This window comes from Diabrotica virgifera, chromosome 6 (genome assembly GCF_917563875.1).
Source record: "Diabrotica virgifera virgifera chromosome 6, PGI_DIABVI_V3a".
In the NCBI taxonomy this organism is placed as follows: domain Eukaryota; kingdom Metazoa; phylum Arthropoda; class Insecta; order Coleoptera; family Chrysomelidae; genus Diabrotica; species Diabrotica virgifera.
Window position 1 is genome coordinate 54,478,570 of NC_065448.1, and position 19,115 is coordinate 54,497,684.

Here is a 19,115-nt window from a genome sequence, read left to right on the forward strand (position 1 = left end):
GTTATTATATTAACCATATTTAAACAGTCATTATTTTTATTTTATCATTTATTGTTTAAAACACAATAAAGATAATCAGTTAAGGAGAAAGCATTAATAATAGGGCTTTTCAACGATTCTCATTTGTTTTGAGCTTCTGTCGTATGTTGTATAATCTGTGTATAATATTAATATACGACATATGACAGATGCTCGAAACAAATGAGAATCGTTGAAATGTCCTATAAATATGTTTTATTCAATCAATAGTGTGCGCACTGTCAGTTAAATAGTAACGTGTGGCCTAACTTTTACACACATACCTACTGTGGCAAATATATTTAGTAGAGGAAATGAAGCATTTTGGCTCGCAATTTTTTCGTCCAGCATGGATTTATGTACTTGAAATTTTCACAGAAGGTAGGGAATAGTCCAAGGATCATTTTCTATATCATGCTGCTGTACGCTAAAACCTTGGGGGTAGTTTCCACCCCATCTCGGGGGTGGGAATTTTGTATTACATTTTAACCATGTAAATCGATGTAAAAAGTAATTTTAAGAAAAAATGTTTTTTACATTTTCTTCGTAAAACTAATATTTTTCGAGTTATTCGTGGTTGAAAGTAACAGTTTCTCGATGGAAAAATCGACTTTTTTAGAGGGTTTTTTTTGAGAATAACTCGAAAAATATGCATTTAATAAAAAAACTGTCGATATCAAAATTGTATCTTTTAGTAACATAAACGAAACTGTTTCTCTATAATATTTTTACGACCAATACAAAACGAGATACGGCATGTTAAAAGTTGGCTTTTTTTTTGTCAAATGCATAATTTAAAATAATCAAAGCCAAATAACGGGAAAACTTTGCATTTTCTAGGAAAACTTACATGATGTTTTTTCAAGCATACAATCAGATCTTTCAAAAAAAAAAATAATAAAAAGTTTCTAGCATAAAAATTGGGCAACTTATGACAAAAAAAAAGCTGGTATCTATTTTTCTTTACGAAAAAAAAAACAGTGAAAACAACCCCTTAACTACCCTTGTAATTAAAATTAGTCTTCACCTTTCTGTAATTCCTTTTATGTTTATATTATTAATATACCCAAGAAGTTTGACCCATTTAAAAGGCCTAATTTTAGAAAAATTGGAGTTTAAAGAAAAACTGATTTTTTGCAATTTTGCATTTTTTATCATTTTCTTCAAAATATCTCCGAAAATACTGGCGATACGAAAAAAATGATAGACTACTAAATTGTAGCTTTTTTAATGGCTAAAATTTTCTTATGCATAGATTTTCATTACAGTGAACAGTTAGCGATATATAACTGTTTATAACATCTATTTACGAGCAAACATCCCCTTATTCGAGCCCTTTAAACCCACCTCAAATAAAAATTAAGGGATCTTACGGAATTTAATTTACAGTCTTATTACTCTTCAAAAATCGTACAAAACTATTATTGAAAAAACTTTTTATCGCCAAAATTGAAGGAGTTATGTTTATAACACTAATTTTTTTTTTTTCGAAAAATTCGAATAGTCCCGTTGTAGAGCATTTTCAATGTACCTATATAATACCACAGAGCCGGTTCGTATACTGAATGACTAAAAAACTATTTGTATGTGTATTTTTATATATTTGTAAATTCGTAATTTTGTGTAAATAAATGTTTTTGTAATTCTTTAATTCTACTTTTTTTTCTGTATAGATCTATTAAATTGTCTACTTATAAAAATTGCAATGTTATTAAGGGTTGAAATATTATGATATTATATCCTAAAGCATAAAACAATCATTATTTAACCAGTCAAATCCAAATTTTATCTATATTAAAGTTTACAATGTTTTTATATAATTTTTGACAATAAGGGTAGTTTACACCCTAAAAATAATCAACGCCCTTGAGCATGATATAGAATATGAAGTACAGAGTAAGATGATCCTAACCCCAAATTTTTATGTAAATTGATGCAAGCCGAAATTATTCTTTTAGGATAAGTAAACTTTTCATATATAGCTCCAACAAGGGTGGTTTTAAGGGTTGAAACATTGTGATATTATATCTTAAAGCACAAAACAATAATTATGTAACTAATAAGAAGCAAATGCTAACAATATTAAAGTTTAAAATGTTATTTTATAATTTTTTACAATTAGGGGTGGTTTTCACTCTTAACCCGGCACCTGCCACGTGGCTTTGCAAGGCACCAACTGCCACGGCACCCCTTAAAAATTTTCTGTGATCTACTTGTTTCAAAAACAAAATAATGTGTTGAGTAACACAAGAATATAAAAAAAACATGTTTTATTAAATTATTAGCCACTAATATGTTATAAAAGTTAAAAAATAAAATGGAAAAGGTGTTATAAGCAAATTAGCAAGTACCAAACTATAATGAATGAAGTCAAGTAAAATATCTAAAAAAATTAAAATTAAGTGAGTATAGAGTCTATATTAATAATTTAAATCAGTTATTTCAATAAAAAATGTAAATTTGACCTGTTTATCAAAAATACAAAAAAAAAAAGATAATGACACCCCAATTCGACGTTAGAGCTACAAGTTCAGAATGACACTAAATAACCACTTCAAACACTAACACATCTATGCTATATAATATTATAGAAAGCTACTATGACGCACAGTTTGGTTACCAACATTGAAATACCAAATATTTGATAAAAATGTGTTATGGGGTGCTGGTAGTTGCCGGGTTAAAAAACCAAAAGCGTACAACGGCTCAATATAGAAAATGAACTAGAGGGTGAAGTGAGCCTAATCCCAAATTTTTGTACAAATCGATGCTGGACGAAAAAATTGCGAGGTTTTGCCATTTTTCCAGCTTCATTTTCTCGACTAATTATATTTTTCAAAATTTTGAAATGTGTTTAAATCATAGAACAATTTTAACTTTTGTTTTCGGCGAATGGATATAGTGTCCGCAGTCATATAAACCCAAACAAACAACAAACAAACTTTTGTTTTTAATACAGATTTCAATCCTCTACAAATATTTTTCATGACTTTTGATGTAAAATAATTAGGGAAGCAGGAATTCAACAGTTTAGAATTTTACATTGAGTTTCCTATGGCCCGTTTTACGATTCACCACCCGTATAAGGGCCCTAGTAGATTAGTTTTTTCATGAGATCACTTTGATTATGGTTCTCCCAAATGATTTTGTTCAACTCTTCATTATACACCCCCATCACTACCACTTCTACGCATTGTTATAACTTTTATATCAGTGTTCATATCTAGACTTATACATACTTAGAAATTTAAAGAAATGAAGTTTAAGTCACCTTTTGTATTAGTTCCATTTTCTTGCAATAGCTTTGAAAAGAATCACGAAGGAAAGTGTTAAATCTTAATGTCAGTAACTTTCTAAAGTCTATGTATGTATGTCATTTTAAAAGTGTTTAACATTTTTATTGCTCCTAGTAACTACAGCAATGTTATCTCCAGTATGTCTATAGAGTAGATATGTCTCGGACTGCCTTTCCAAGGCAATAGTAAACAGGACGCAAGCCAGGTCATCTCTTTGTCTGAGTAAATCCTTTATCTCAAAAGTTCTAGAATCCTCTTTCTCTATTCTAACACTGCTTTTGTAAGTTAGACATAAGGATAAAGGAAATAGAATGTCTCTCATATATTTAAACATCTCATATAATATTATGTACTGAAATTTTATTGTGTTTATATTAGTATCTTAAACAGCGGCGGATCCAGCAGTGTTAAGAGGGGGGGCCGATCGGCTAAATCTTTAGATAATTTTCTCCTAAGCCGGCCTTTTTTAGCCTACCGGCCCACCGGAAAAGTCCCGTACTATCTCTGTATCATTAGAGTACGAAGGGCGAGTCAAGTCCCACAGCACTTAGGCCACAATTGACCCATTGTGCATCCTCCAGGGGGCTGTCCTCCTTAGCTCATTGTCCATTCTACCATTTCCAGGAACGTGGAAAAATAACCAGGGGACAACTCCCCTATGTCGGCACGTGTAGGTCAAGGCTCGCCGAACGCATATTCTCGTATTGACGAAAACTCCAGCCATTCTCCGTTACATCCAGGTGACGGCAGATTGTCGCCGTTGACACCTTTTTGTGTTGGAGATTGCATTGAATAATAATTACCTTTTTCCCGATGTCCTTGGCCATGGCAAAGGTGTCGTACTAATTCTTTTAGGCGTTCACTTCCTCCTCAATTGAGGAGGCGGCAGCCTTAGTCACTTTGCGCTTCCTCTGCAGGGTTTGTCGACCACCATCTGATGGTCGTCGTCCTGCTGTGGACCATGGGTGTCTCAGGCTCAGTGACCGTCTCCGGCTGCCGAGTAGCTGAGCTCCCTGGTTTCGAGGAGGTGCCCTTCATTTTTTTGGTGCTTGCTTTTAGAGTCAATGAGGTGGACGCGTAGCTCAGCCTCATTGGTATTTTCTTAACGACAGCCATGTCCTCGTCTCCGATTCCAAAGACGAACAGGTGTCCGTTCGGATCAGACTTTACCTCGTGGTGGAAGGTGCACTATCTCGTAACTGACATGTCTGGACTTTACGCCGTTCGCCTCTGCAGCACTCTTTCTGAGACACCGGAAGTGGTAGTAACATCCCCCGAGATCCATAGAGAGGCTTTGGTAAGCTTCGGGAGCTTATCCTGACTTACAACAGCTAGTGATGCTTCCTCCCACGGTTTGAAGTCATCTATAACCTTTTCCAGCCACTCAGTCGTCAGCACATACTACTCTGATGATCTCACCAGAATAGGTCCACGATTTAAACGTGGGTGCTTTTGCTTGACTGTTGGAGTTGGACAAGATTGCTCTGTATAATTCCTCCATCAGGCTGCGTTTGATAAGGTCTTCCCGGTCGGCTGTGACCGAGTGACCTTGCCTTACGGGTTTACCTAATCTATGATAGCGACCCTAAGGTGTGTCACGGCGGCTTCCGCGAAGCTTTGGGAGGGGGCAGTGGCGTTTCCGCTGCTGCGTTCTTTCTTGTGCTTCTGCAGCGTGCCTTCCGTGGAAGTGCTTGGGTGAAGGCGGTTCACATCGGCGCCTGTCGGTTCCTGTCCACTTTTGGAGGTGGAACTATTGACAGACTCTGATGCGGGCACCTTCACCTTTGTTTTGGGAGGGGCTGGAGAGGGATGGGTGGCTCCCGTAGGTATCTTCCTGGCCTTCCTCCTTTTTTACCTCGGTACCACAGGGTCTGAGGCATTTTGGTCGATTTCTCTGAGGTGATCCTTGTCCAGTCTTTGTTTGGGCCTATGTTCGAGGTGAACATTGCTATCCATCCTCTACTACGGCTTGAGACTGAGGTGAACGTTTTGTCCTGTACTAATAAAATTTATTTATAATTCATATAATATAAAATTTATATTTACATATACATATGTATATATATTTATATAGATATATGTATTTAATACATATATATTGGTCAATATTATAAAATTTATTATAAAAAATGTTTAAGAGGAAACAGTAGCGATCAACAGGTAGCAACAAACGCGTTTCAAGATTGCGGCTCTAATTTTGAATATTTTGTCGAGATATTTGGCACACATATTCGTAATATAATAGAGAATGGCGGTACAGAGCCCAATTTCAGAAATATGTTAGTATGTGGAAATTACTCTATAACTAAATAAAATATTGAAAAAAGTTTCTTCACTTCACTTCACTTTCTTCAAATAAACTTTTTCATCCCATGCCTAGATTTTGTCTAATCTTGGAACTACTAAAAATCGATTTTTTTATAACAAGAAATCGAACATCACTGACTTGGCAACATTTCGCGCCTATGTGTATAAAAATTATTGTTTTTGGTAGTGTAAACTGTCAGTGTCGAATTACCGACGCACTGTTGCCTCACTTTTGAAAGTTCGCAGAACTTTTGAAATCTTGGACCGCGTTCGTTGCTACCTGTTGATCGCTACCGTATCACCTTAATTATCTGTTTGAAAAAAAAATTAAATCACTTGGTTTGAGAGGGGGGGCCGATCGCCCCCCCTTGGATCCGCCACTGATCTTAAACTGTGTTTGTTTTTCTTTTAATTTTAGAAGCGGTACTTATGAAATACAGCCTGCAGAAGGTGTACAAAACGGAACCAAGATTGTTATCCATTTGAAAGCAGATTGTAGAGAATTTGCAGATGACGATACTATTAAGAATGTAGTCAATAAGTACAGCAACTTCGTCGGTAGTCCTTTGTACCTTAATGGCAAAAAAACAAACATTGTACAGCCACTATGGTTATCAGATGCTAAAAATGTCACAGCACAACAGCATAACGAGTTCTATAGATATATAAGTGGCAGTTATGATGTACCTAGATATACTTTACATTACAAGACTGATGTGCCTCTTTCTATTAGGGCTTTGTTATATTTTCCTGAAGGAAAACCTGGTAAGTTAAAAAAATCATTTAAATAGAGTCGGTTCGCTAATCTCAGACACAACTGTCTAGTGATTTTATTAATTAGATTTTTGAGAAGTTAGTTACATTTTGACAGACTAGACGTGGCTGGAAATTATTATACAACCAAGCAGTGTTCATAGCCAGTATTAAGAGTATGTAAACAAACATAATTAACATAAATTTTACGCCAATCAATAATTATTTATTGTACAAAATAAAAATATTTTGAGGAAATAAATTTCACAAACTTTTATGAGTTTAGCATACACTCCCATAATTTTCAATAATTCTTCTTTTTTTAATGAAAGAGTGAGTTTATTTGAGCTGTTAATAGTGTGAGGTAGGATTTTTTGTTGTATGTTTCCTACTCTGAATCTGTTAAAATGCGTCTGAGTTGAGCGAACAGACTTTACCTTTACTGTAACAGAATTTGATTAATTTTAACTCTTTTGAATCATGACTCGTTGTTAATCATGTTCTATGCATTTTCTGTAACCATATAATAATATAATACCAAAATTTTAGGCACTAAATTCTGAGAAATGATAATTCAGATTTAACGACAACCCTGTTGCCATGTTGTTCTTATATATTAATTTCTTCTTCTTAAGGTGCCTATCCGTTCCGGATGTTGGCGATCAGCATGGCTATCCTAACTTTGCTTGCTGCTATTCTGAACAGTCCGGTTGTCGATGTATTAAACCACTTTCTCAGGTTTTGAAGCCAAGATATTCTTCTTCTCCCTGGTCCTCTCTTTCCGAATACCTTGCCCTGAAAAATGAGTTGCAACAAGCCATATCTCTGTTCATTCTTCATAACATGGCTAAAATATTCTAGTTTGCGCTCTTTGACGGTGTTAATAATCTCGCATTTTTTGCCCTTTCTACGTAGGACCTCAACATTAGTCACACAATCCACCCACGAAATTCTCAAAATGTGCCTGTTATATTATATTTATATTAATTTATATATTTATATATTTATATTAATTTATCAACTTCTAAATTAATAATTGACATAGTCAAAATAGTCATAGAATTGAAACGGCACGTTTTCATATGCACGATTTTGAAAACATAGACTCAAAACCGACATTTTGAACCTCTTCAATTCATAAACAATTTATTTCTGAGTCTTGCTGCAATGATAAATTTTGATCAGCATGACCAAAGCTGCATAAGGAAAGTGCCTAGGTCCTTTGCACGCGCTTTTGCTTTATTTTTGTGGTTTATATTACTCTGCTTATTTTTTTATAGACATTACTGTGTCTGTTTTTTCAATGTACCTACAGTAAGTTATGTCGGAAAAGTTCGTTTGGAAAAACGATGGAAGGGATCCTATTGGGGAAACGTCTCTCGCTGTCCTTACTACTCTATTTGTTGTCATTCGGCTTATGTGGTCATTCCATTCTATTCTTCTGTTTCTTACCCTGTTATTAATGTTGTCCACCTTGCATGTCCGTCGTATATCTGTACTTCTAATTCTGTCCCATAGAGTCTTACCATCGATTTTTCGAAGGGTTTTCATCTCCGCTGATGCGAGCAATCTCTTATATTACTGAATAGAGAATTGAATAACCTTTCAAATGAGGGAGCACACGACCCCTATTCTCGTTTAAAAAAATCATCGATTACGTCATCACGCCCAGATGGATGGGCGTGTTTACTACCATGATACATATGTCAAAAAATCATAATTTACAAATAAAAATCAACCTGTTTCAAGGTTTTTCCTGAGTCACCGTCTTAGAAAATAACGAATTTATTCATTTCATTTTCACCATACTGTATAATGACTAAGGTGGAGTGGGGTAAGTTCGGACCGGTTTTCGTTAAGTTTGACTTTAATAATATTTTTGTAAATTATATTTCAAATAACTCACATTTTCTTGGTATCGACGTGAAGTAACATTAATACGCTATAATTCGCATTGCCAAAAACACCAATTTACATTGGAAATTAGAACTTTTATAAAAAATTAGAAAAAACAGTAACTATTCCATGGGGCAAGTTCGTAAACAGCTATTTAAAACTCAATAAAATTTATCTTCATATGTTATGGGACAAAATCGGAATTACTAATGCGTCATTTATGAAATGCTTTTTGCCAGATTAAAATAAGTTGCTTAGTTTAAAAGTTATACATTTAAATATAAAGAATGGTTTTTTGCATGGCATTTATTCGCCTGTCCGAATTTCTATCAATGCTCCTTTAATTCTGCCGTCCTTAGGAAAAACGCCGTATCTGAAGAGAGATCACATTTGAGTAAAATCGGTTTTTGTTTAAATGTCTAGCCGTTGAAAACAATTTAGATTTTTTTTTGTTTTCTACTTTATATACATAATAAATATCATAGAATTCATATTTATACATAATATTGACAAAATATATTTTATTTACTCTAAAAACTCATGTTACAGCGTTCTTTCTAAGTATACTACATAAATTTAACTTCTTCCTCCTTAGGAAGAATGCAATACTGCGTTTGTGCTAAGCATTTTCTTATTTTATAATACAGTAGACACTCTCTCTATAACGAGCACGGTTATTACGAGGTGTCGCTTATAACGAGGTACACTAGATGTCCCATGAAATTCCTATTGAACTGAACACCTTTATAACGAGGCATATTTGGATATAACGAGGAAAAATGAAATCGTAAAATATGTACCTTTATTATTCTTTATCTATTTTTAGCGCTGTAATGGCTATAAATAAATATCCGAACTACCTGTATACATGAATTCCCAACATCTGTGCGGTTATCGAGGGGAGTGCTTTAATAGAAATTCACCGCCTACCTATAATAAACTTCTTCCTGTTCTGTTTATCTATTGGCCGATACTGAATATTGTAAAAAAAATTATAATTTATGATAGCGAAGCCTTATTGTCGAGGAAACAATATTTAGCATCTTATATTGCTCCGAATGGCATCACTATAGAAAGTTAATATTTTAGGCAACAACTATATATGTATGCACAATATTATTGTTATCTGATATAACGAGATCCGCGTACAACGAGGTAACTAGTCTGCCATTTCAGTTCTCGTTATAGAGGGAGTCTACTGTATAATAAATACAATATAACGATGAAAAAGGAGAATAAAAAACATTTTTTATAAAAGTGTGTCATGAAAATGGACAAAAAAAGTGCTGGAAATAATTTTGGAATTAATAAGTTTTCCGCTAAGGGGCGTTTCTTGCATTTTAAAATTAAAAACATTCCAGAAACGATTAACATTTACGATCAAGTTTATTTTTAATTATTAATTATTAGACATTGATTTAACTATGTACTTTTATAAAACATTTTTTATTTGGAAATTCTACGACCTACGGCGACCAAAATACTTCGTACCAAAATTCGTACATATTTCGAACAAACTTTATCAAATTTGCACTGTTTAAAATGCCTCATGTAACGTAATAATACAATGTCGCATCAACAACAATATACATACACATAGGAAACTCCGCTATACCTCAGGAAACTCCACATTTAATGGAAGTATTTGTCTCACTTAGTAGTACGGCATTGTTTTTAGAACCACACATTATTTCTTGATCACCAACAACTCAAACATATGTGTTTAGATTTTCTGTTGATAAAGAAAAACTAGCGTTCTGCAGTATTAACTTTGTTCTATTTGCCATATTTAAAAAATTATATCAAACAACCGTTCTCGTTGAAAAATGGCAACAAACTAACCTTATTAAAAATTTTACACATGCTGTAAAAATCTGTCAAATGCTTAGGCAGAACGCCGCATCTAGTGCCTGCTTAGGATAAACGCGGCAAGTGAACTTTAAATACGGCGTTTTTTCTAAGTATTTTTCAGATGACGCATTTATTCTAAGTATCCATGAACATTTTTGCAGATACGGCATAAAATGCGTTGTGTTTAATGTATTTTGGGTTAACTTACGTCATTTTTAGTAAGCAAAGAAGATAGATATGCACATTTTGGTTATAAAAATGTATAAATCTAATTTTTCAGATTTTTGCAGATACGGCGTTTTCGCTAAGCACGGCAGAATTGTTTCTGCTGATTACGCTCTTCGGTTCGTTTTTCTAATATAATATCTAACCATTTTGGATCTAAAAAAGGTTATAAATAAAGAATTTGAGCAAGAAACCATAAAAAGTACAAAAAAATCTTTAAAATTGACTGGAAAAAGCACAAGTCCGGTCTTACCCCGCTACATGCTCCGAACTTGCCCCGTGCACTAATATTTGCGGTGCAAGACCAGAGTAGCGATTTTTCGAGCAAATTTCAAATAATCGAAAGGATTTATTTCTTTAACGTAAACTTTAAGCAATGTTCTTAATACTTACCAAAAATAAATACACAACACAAAATTTGCTGTAAAATACCGGCACTTTCTTCAACAGCTCTAGGTTAGATATCTACTACTCATGTACTCAGATTTTATAAATGGCAAAATAGTGGCAGAATTACTTCTGAGTGAGAGACATCTATGTCAATCAGTTCATACTAATCTAGTACAGGTTTCTACTTATTAATTTGTACAATTAAATGTATCTTATGATAGATTACGAGCTAATACGAACTTGCCCCGTTTACGATCTTACTCCACTCCACCTTATATTAAAATATTTTAAAAATAAATACATGTTTAAAACATTTGTTTGCAATTGCCGTAACAGGGTCAATACGTTTTCCCTTTTTCTCGCTAGCTCTTTGGCTATTTCATCTTTTTCACTTTAACTCTCTTACTACCTGATAAAGCACAGTGAAGCATTAAGGTTAACATCTAGGTTCGTCCAATATCCTGTATTAGTGGTCCAAGAGGGTTTTTATAATCCGGGGAACTACCCAGTAGCAAAATTGGAAGGTACATCCAACTGTACACGTTACTTGAGGACTTTTATTTTAGATATACTATGACCGATGACTATGTTTATTTTGCTATAAGTATACTATAATTTCCAATCGAATATCTTCAATTATATTAAAGTAATAATTCAAACTATTATTGTTTAAGGTTTATTTGAAATGTCGAGGGAAACTGAATCAGGAATCGCACTATATACTAAAAAAATTCTGATTAAGAACAGGACTGATAATATTTTGCCGAAATGGTTAAGGTTCGTAAAAGGTGTTGTAGACTCGGAAGATATTCCATTAAATTTAAGTAGAGAACTTTTACAAAACAGTGCTCTAATTGGGTAAGTATTAGCGTTGGTAGTTTGATTACACATTAAGTCGATACATAATTGAGTTATTGGCCGGTTTCACAAATGTTCAATCGCATATTTAACTACGAGGCTTGTTAATTGAAACGCATCTTTGATCAGGGTAGCCTTGGAAATAATTCAACTGATATTCTGCAATGTTAGTTATGTTTGTAAACACACACTGATCAGTTCCTATCATTTGTATCTGACCGCGATTTGGAATATCGTGACTTAAAAATGGCGTTTGTTGTTAATAATCCGTCCAAGTTGGTATCTCAGTTGGTTTGTATGACTCATCAGACGAACTGTCCATACTTTGTTCCCTTCTAGTGAATCCTTTAAATCGACTTCGTGTCATCTTAATTAAACCGTACAAAGATTCCAATATCTTGGTTGCTGGATAACAAACGATCTTGACCCCACAAGGTCGAAATACGTACACGTATAGACTATGCTAGGTCCGGTTTTTAAAGAATGAAAAAATTCCTAATAAACTCTACCTTATCGTTGAATATCCGATACCAATTTATAAAAACATTAATTTATTCCATATTTCTATACGGAGTGGAAACATGGACTCTCGGAATTATAAATACAGTGGAACCCCGATAAGTCGGCCCCCGATAACCCGGATGTCCGGCTAACCCGGATCGATTTTCATCAGATAAACCTTTTGATTTTCAGTACATATTTTGTATTTTAACAACGACACCTGATCTGGGTGTCGAAATGTTAATAAAATTATTTTTTCAATTTAATTGTGGCTTATTTCCCATAAAAATAGTTAATTATCAGATAAACATTTCAACAATAAAAATGTATGTATGTAATATAATATTTGAGACATAATGTGTACCTATTTGTGTAATTTGAACTAAGCGATAGTAAAAATGTCTCATGGCACACGCGGCCGGCAGAAACAACAGGCACCTGTCTGTAGAATTCCTTTATTTTTTATTTCAAACTGTCAGCATTGTTTAGGAAAGACTATTTAAAAAATTCTTTTTTAATCAGTGGTCTTAGTTTTCACTGTTCTTAATACATAATAACAAAACATCGTTGCGATTGTGACTGTATGAATACAGTATTGTATTGTTCGCTTCCGTTTGCTTAGGTTTGTGTTTGTGTGTTTTTAGAAATTTAGATGTGTAGGTACATACTGTGAATATATTTCATGTTATTTCAATTCTAACGGAGTTTATCTGTAAGTATACCGTATTTTATTAATTTTTACCATATTCTCTGGCTAACCCGGATCGGCCGCGGTCCCGATTAATCCGAGTTGTCGAGGTTCCACTGTATGAGACGTATAGAAGCCTTTGAGATGTGGTTTTTCGAAGAATGCTGAAGATCTCTTGGACAGAGCATGAGGCCAAGAACGAGGTGCTGAGAAGAACGGGGACTAAGAGAGAACTCCTAAATATTGTAAAAACCATAAAAACGAGTTATCTAGGAAATATTTACAGAGGAGAAAAATACAACTTTTTACGACTCATACTGGAAGGGAAAGTGGAAAGAAGAAGAGGTCCAGGAAGAAGAAAATGCTCCTGGCTGAAGAACGTAAGAGACTGGACATTCATGCACACACATTCGATACTAAGAACAGCTCAATATAGAGAGCAATTTGCTGTAGTTATAGATAACCTTCAGTAATGGAAAAGGCGCCTTAAGAAGAAGTTACCTTAATTTACAATTTAATAATATTGCCATGTAAATTAAAGGTTTTAATAACCAACAATGTGGCTGGTTTCAACTACTAACAGGATGTTTCACAGATGATGGTCCGACTCGAGAATATTCTGAAGATTTGTAATACATTTTATGAATTTGAATTTTTTTAATCAAAAATATACCATCATACATTAGAAGTTTTTTTACTTCATTATAAGTATATTTTCTAGAATTACCTAGAGTGAAAAACTAAAAAAAATAAAGAATGTGTGTGTACTTTGTACGCACGTAAGAAGTTATAGTTATATTATATTATTATATTATTTCCAATAAATATAATTTAAGCAGTTTATTTATATTTTATTTAAATATTAAACTAATTTTAATACTTACTACTTTCCAAAAATTTTTATTAAAACATTATCAAAAATAAAAAAATTAAAAAAAATTGAAAACACCCGGGTTTGAACCCGGGACCTCTCGATCTGCAGTCGAATGCTCTACCACTGAGCTTTAATTGCTATATTTATAACGGATTACACGAGTTCTCGGACATAACACGACATAGTGACAAATACCAAGTGAAGTATAAAATCCGTTTAATAATACTCAGTGCCGGCGCTAGAGTATAAGGTGCCCGCCTGCAAAAAATAGCACAGGCGCCCCCCTCTCCACACACACACATACATACAGATACTCGTACAACCCTCGCCTCGGGGACAGTATGTGTGTTCTAATGGAACAGTGAGAGTGAAACCCACATGTCCGAAGATCAAACCGGTCACACTGCGTAACCTGGAGTGGTACCTATCTGACCGCCCATAACCTGGAGTGGTATCTATCTGACCCCCAAGATATAACACCATCCCTCCCCACCGCAGCATGTAACGAATGAGGACGCTTTGTTCTGAACGTTACCTTAGGTGCCCTGGGTGTTACTTTATGTTGTCTTGGATGCCCTACCTGATTTTAGGGGTAGCTGGAAGAGCTTTTCTCCCTATTAATGACTTGATTATGGACTTGTGTCCTAAAAATGTGTGTTCCACACAGCGAGAGGAGGCACCGACTCAAGTCGGTGTCCCGCTATCCGCAAATATCCCCGGTAAATATAGTTCGGATACAGTTTTATTGGGCCCATCATCTGACAAAAGAACTTCACTTTAACTTTTTTCAGAAATTGGCTAAGAGAACTAAGATTGTTTTTTTTTGTCATTTCTTCTTTTTCGGCTTTTCTTGTTCGACTTGTGCCCCAGGCCCCAGATAATTGTTTTTTGAATCCATTTTTACTGAACTAAATAAAAATAATAACTTTAAAACCTCAAGATTATGCTTCCGAAATAATGTAAAACAGTAATTTAATAATAGTACTGAGTACTTAACAAATTTAATTTTATATTAAGTGAATGCAACACTAGATAGGTACTTTAATTGCAGAGTACAAATAATACTATAATAAAGAGCTCTAAACTAAATTTTATGTAAAATGTTTATTTTAAGTATTATGTTTTTATGAGATTAATACTTGACTTAAAACAGTATCAAAATCTTGTTTATTTTACTAGAAATGTAGAAATACTTCATCCTCTCATAACTGCTGATACAAAAAATAACAACTTGCAAGAAATTGGAAGAAAATAAACAAAGCATTCTCATTAAGAGCAAAGTTGTTTGGTTGAAATATGATATCTTTGACCAATAAATTATATTACTACATTACATGGCATACATGGAAATGAGAATTCTATGCGGCATTGCATATTTTTTATATTTTACATGTGTGATATGCAAAACTAACATTATGACGAATTTAAACCACATTTAAAAAATGAATTTTTCTATTTTAGTATTTTGTATAACACCAGCAGAAAAAGCTCATTCTGGCGCCCCCCCAAACAGGGGCGCCCGCCTGCAGTGCATCCCTTGCAGGCCCGTTATCGCCGGCCCTGAAATACTTATTATCTTAATCCCGAGGAAGACAAATCCAAAGACACAAAAATTATAATAAATATACAGTGGAACCCCGATAAGTCGGCCCCCGATAACCCGGAAGTCCGGCTAACCCGGACCGATTTTCATCAGATAAACATTTAGATTCTCAATATTTTGTATTTTTCAATTTAATTGTGGCTTATTTCCAATCAAAATAGTTAATTATCAGACAAACCTTTCAACAATAAAAATGTATGTAATATAATATTTGAGAGATAATGTGTATATGTGTATGACTAAAATGACTCATAGCACACGCCGCATAAACAACAGCCACCTGTCTGTAGTATCTATTCCTTTTTATTTCAAACTGTCAGCATTGTTTAGGAAATACTATTTAAAAAATTATTTTATAAACAATGGTCTTTAGTATTGTGTGTCTTGTATTGTTCGTTTCTATTTGCTTACGTTTGGGTTTGGTGTTTTTTTTTAGTAATTTTAATGAATAGGTACTGTGCATATTTATAAATATATTTCATGTTATTTCAATTCTAACGGAGTTTATCTGTAAGTATACCGTATTTTATTAATTTTTACCATATTCTCCGGCTATCTCGGATTTTCGATAACCCGGATTGGTCGCGGTCCCGATTAATCCGAGTTATCGAGGTTCCACTGTACTTGCATACGGTGTGTGTGCATGCGCGTGGTGTTTAATAAAAATTCATTCTCAACATTTTTCCCAGTCACGCCTAAAGAAGTATAACTTCAAAAATGGAAAGTTATTAACAGATCGCATATGGGGTATCTAAAATACTCTTCTCATTAGTTATACAGCCAGTTGCAACAGTTTCTACCTACAGTCATACAAAGTTTATCACTAGCTCAGAGGAGTAATGTGCAGTGTGTATGTTGAGTAAATGTCTTGTTACTTAGTCGGGTTCATTGTCTATCTAAAGAGACGGTTATTGTATCTGAATACTTTATTTTTCCACGCAACTCAATGTCTAGCTCATAAAATTTCGAAATTTCAGCAAATTACGTGACGTTCTAACAGCAAGAGTTTTGAAATTCCTACAAGAACAGCTGAAAAAGAATCCAGAAGAGTACGAAAAGTTCTACAAAGATTATGGTTTATTCATTAAAGAAGGTATTATAACAAATTACAACATGACTGAAAAGGTAAGTCTTTATTTATTAAACATTAATAACATGGACTAATCGGAATTTTAATTTTCCAAATTAAAGTATGCTATTGCGATCAATATATCGCTAATCATAGGCGTAACCAGGGGTGGTTTTGGGGGTTATAACCCCCCCTGTTGGATGTACTTTGTGCTCTACACGCTTAACACCATTATTATTCCATACCCCCCGGAACCTTCAAGTAGATGTAACCCCCCTTAGGATCATCCTGGTTACACCTCTGTCGATAATCAACCGGAAAAAACCTCCATTTCATAAAATTGTATGAAATATTAAAATATTTCCAAAAATTTTATTTTTTATTGCCATTCAAATTTTGAGAAATAATTTTTAACGATTTTAGAAACGGATGAGCATTCACATTTACAAGAAAATATATGTATTTAATTGTGTGTACCCTCCAGGATTTTTGGATTTTTTTTTCCACATTAGGAGTATGATTGCAACTGCCATACCATATTTCTACAAATGACCTTGACTCACACTTTTTTATTTTAACTTGCAAATCCCCAACATTTGACTTTCCCTCCCTTGGAAGGATTTCGAGATAATATTACAAGAGATCTTATCAAGGAAAAATGACTATAAGGACTCTCCAATACTATCAAAGTACTCCTAATTGTTGTGGCTTTTGTGTTTTATGTTATGAATATTGAACAAATTAGCTGTGTATGTACGTTTTCCAGATATTAAGTATATCGCGAGGGTTCATTATTAGTCCATCTTTACTCTGGGCTAATTAGCAAAATTCATGGAAAAGTTATTTACCAGCAATTTTATTGCTGGAATCGAATTATAAGATTCTATATATTAATAATATAGATATGCAAAGTCCGCAGATAGTGTGCTACTTTTTTTATAAACAAAATGGCGCCGACAAATCGTATTTTTTTCAATTATTGCTCTATAACTCCGAAGATTTTAACTTTACAACAAAAACATCCAAATAAAAATTCACCGCAATTAAATTCTGCATAAAGATATGTTTTTCACGATTTGCTCCGACGAAAATTTTCCTCGGAAAATGCGGGTTTTCCTAAAAAAAACTCTAATTTTCAAATAAAGTTTTAGGTAAGTAATTATTAATCAATAATTAAATAACTTAGTGACATCAAAGCTTTCTTGGTATATATTGTAATTCTAGAAGCCGGTGAAAATTAAACGAATATTTTAGCAACAATTCAATTGTTAATTAACAATTTACGATCGCAATAATAACCAAAATAATCATGATACATTGATCAAACTTATAAAGATTATAAAGATGAGATGCTTATTTAATATTTTATTGACAAAATATAAATTTTTCTTTTTTTTGCATAATCTTTAAATTTTGAAAAAAAAATGTTTATAATACGCTGGTCTAATTAGTAAAGTACAAAGAAAGGATATTTACCAGCAATTTTATTGCTGGGATCGAATTATAAGATCCTATATATTAATAATATAGGTATGCAAAGTCCGCAGATAGTGTGCTATTTTTGTTATAAACAAAATGGCGCCGACAAATCGTATTTTTTTCAATTATTGCTCTATAACTCCGAAGATTTTAACTTTACAACAAAAACATCCAAATAAAAATTCACCGCAATTAAATTCTGCATAAAGATATGTTTTTCACGATTTGCTCCGACGAAAATTTTCCTCGGAAAATGCGGGTTTTCCTAACAAAAACTCTAATTTTCAAATAAAGTTTTAGGTAAGTAATTATTAATCAATAATTAAATAACTTAGTGACATCAAAGCTTTCTTGGTATATATTGTAATTCTAGAAGCCGGTGAAAATTAAACGAATATTTTAGCAACAATTCAATTGTTAATTAACAATTTACGATCGCAATAATAACCAAAATAATCATGATACATTGATCAAACTTATAAAGATTATAAAGATGAGATGCTTATTTAATATTTTATTGACAAAATATAAATTTTTCTTTTTTTTGCATAATCTTTAAATTTTGAAAAAAAATGTTTATAATACGCTGATCTAATTAGTAAAGTACAAAGAAAGGATATTTACCAGCAATTTTATTGCTGGAATCGAATTATAAGATCCTATATATTATTAATATAGGTATGCAAAGTCGGCAGATAGAGTGCTACTTTTTTTATAAACAAAATGGCGCCGACAAATCGTATTTTTTCAATTATTGCTCTATAACTCCGAAGATTTTAACTTTACACCAAAAACACTCAAATAAAAATTCACCCCAATTTAATTCTACATAGAGGCATGCTTTTCCCGATTTGCTCCGACGAAAATTTTCCTTGAAAAATGTGGGTTTTCCTAACAAAATCTCGAATTTTCAAATAAATTTTTTGGGCCAGTAATTATTTATCAATAATTATATAGCTTGGTGAAATAAAAGCTTTCTTGGTATAGATTATAAAGTCAGAAGCCGGTGAAAATGAAATGAATATTTTAGCAACAATTCAATTGTTAATTAACAATTTACAGTCGCAATAACAACCAAAATTATCATGAGACATTGATCAAACTTAGAAAGATTATAAAGGTGTGATGCATATTTAATATTTTGTCGACAAAATATAAATTTTTCATTTTTTGCATAATCTTTAAATGTTTAAAAAAAAATTGTTCTAAACAAATTAACATTTCTCAGAAATTGTTTATTATATTCTAATTTTAAAAAATACTTAAAATGCGTATTTCATATGTCTTGAAAATGAATGCTTTAAAAA

General features: G+C 33.2%; 1 protein-coding gene across 5 annotated transcripts in view; it reads left to right on the forward strand.

The window, feature by feature from the left end:
* The window catches only part of LOC114343271 (heat shock protein 75 kDa, mitochondrial), a 331,103-nt gene that overhangs the window by 9,896 nt on the left and 302,092 nt on the right, over nucleotides 1-19,115 (forward strand). For 3 of the 5 annotated variants that reach the window (XM_050654272.1, XM_050654274.1, XM_050654276.1), the window contains exons 6-8: nucleotides 6,040-6,386; nucleotides 11,411-11,594; nucleotides 16,238-16,385. In XM_050654272.1, coding sequence (XP_050510229.1) covers nucleotides 6,040-6,386; nucleotides 11,411-11,594; nucleotides 16,238-16,385 — 679 coding nt within the window. The remainder of the gene's footprint in view (nucleotides 1-6,039; nucleotides 6,387-11,410; nucleotides 11,595-16,237; nucleotides 16,386-19,115) is intronic. The other 2 variants (XM_050654275.1, XM_050654273.1) reach the window with 2 other exon arrangements.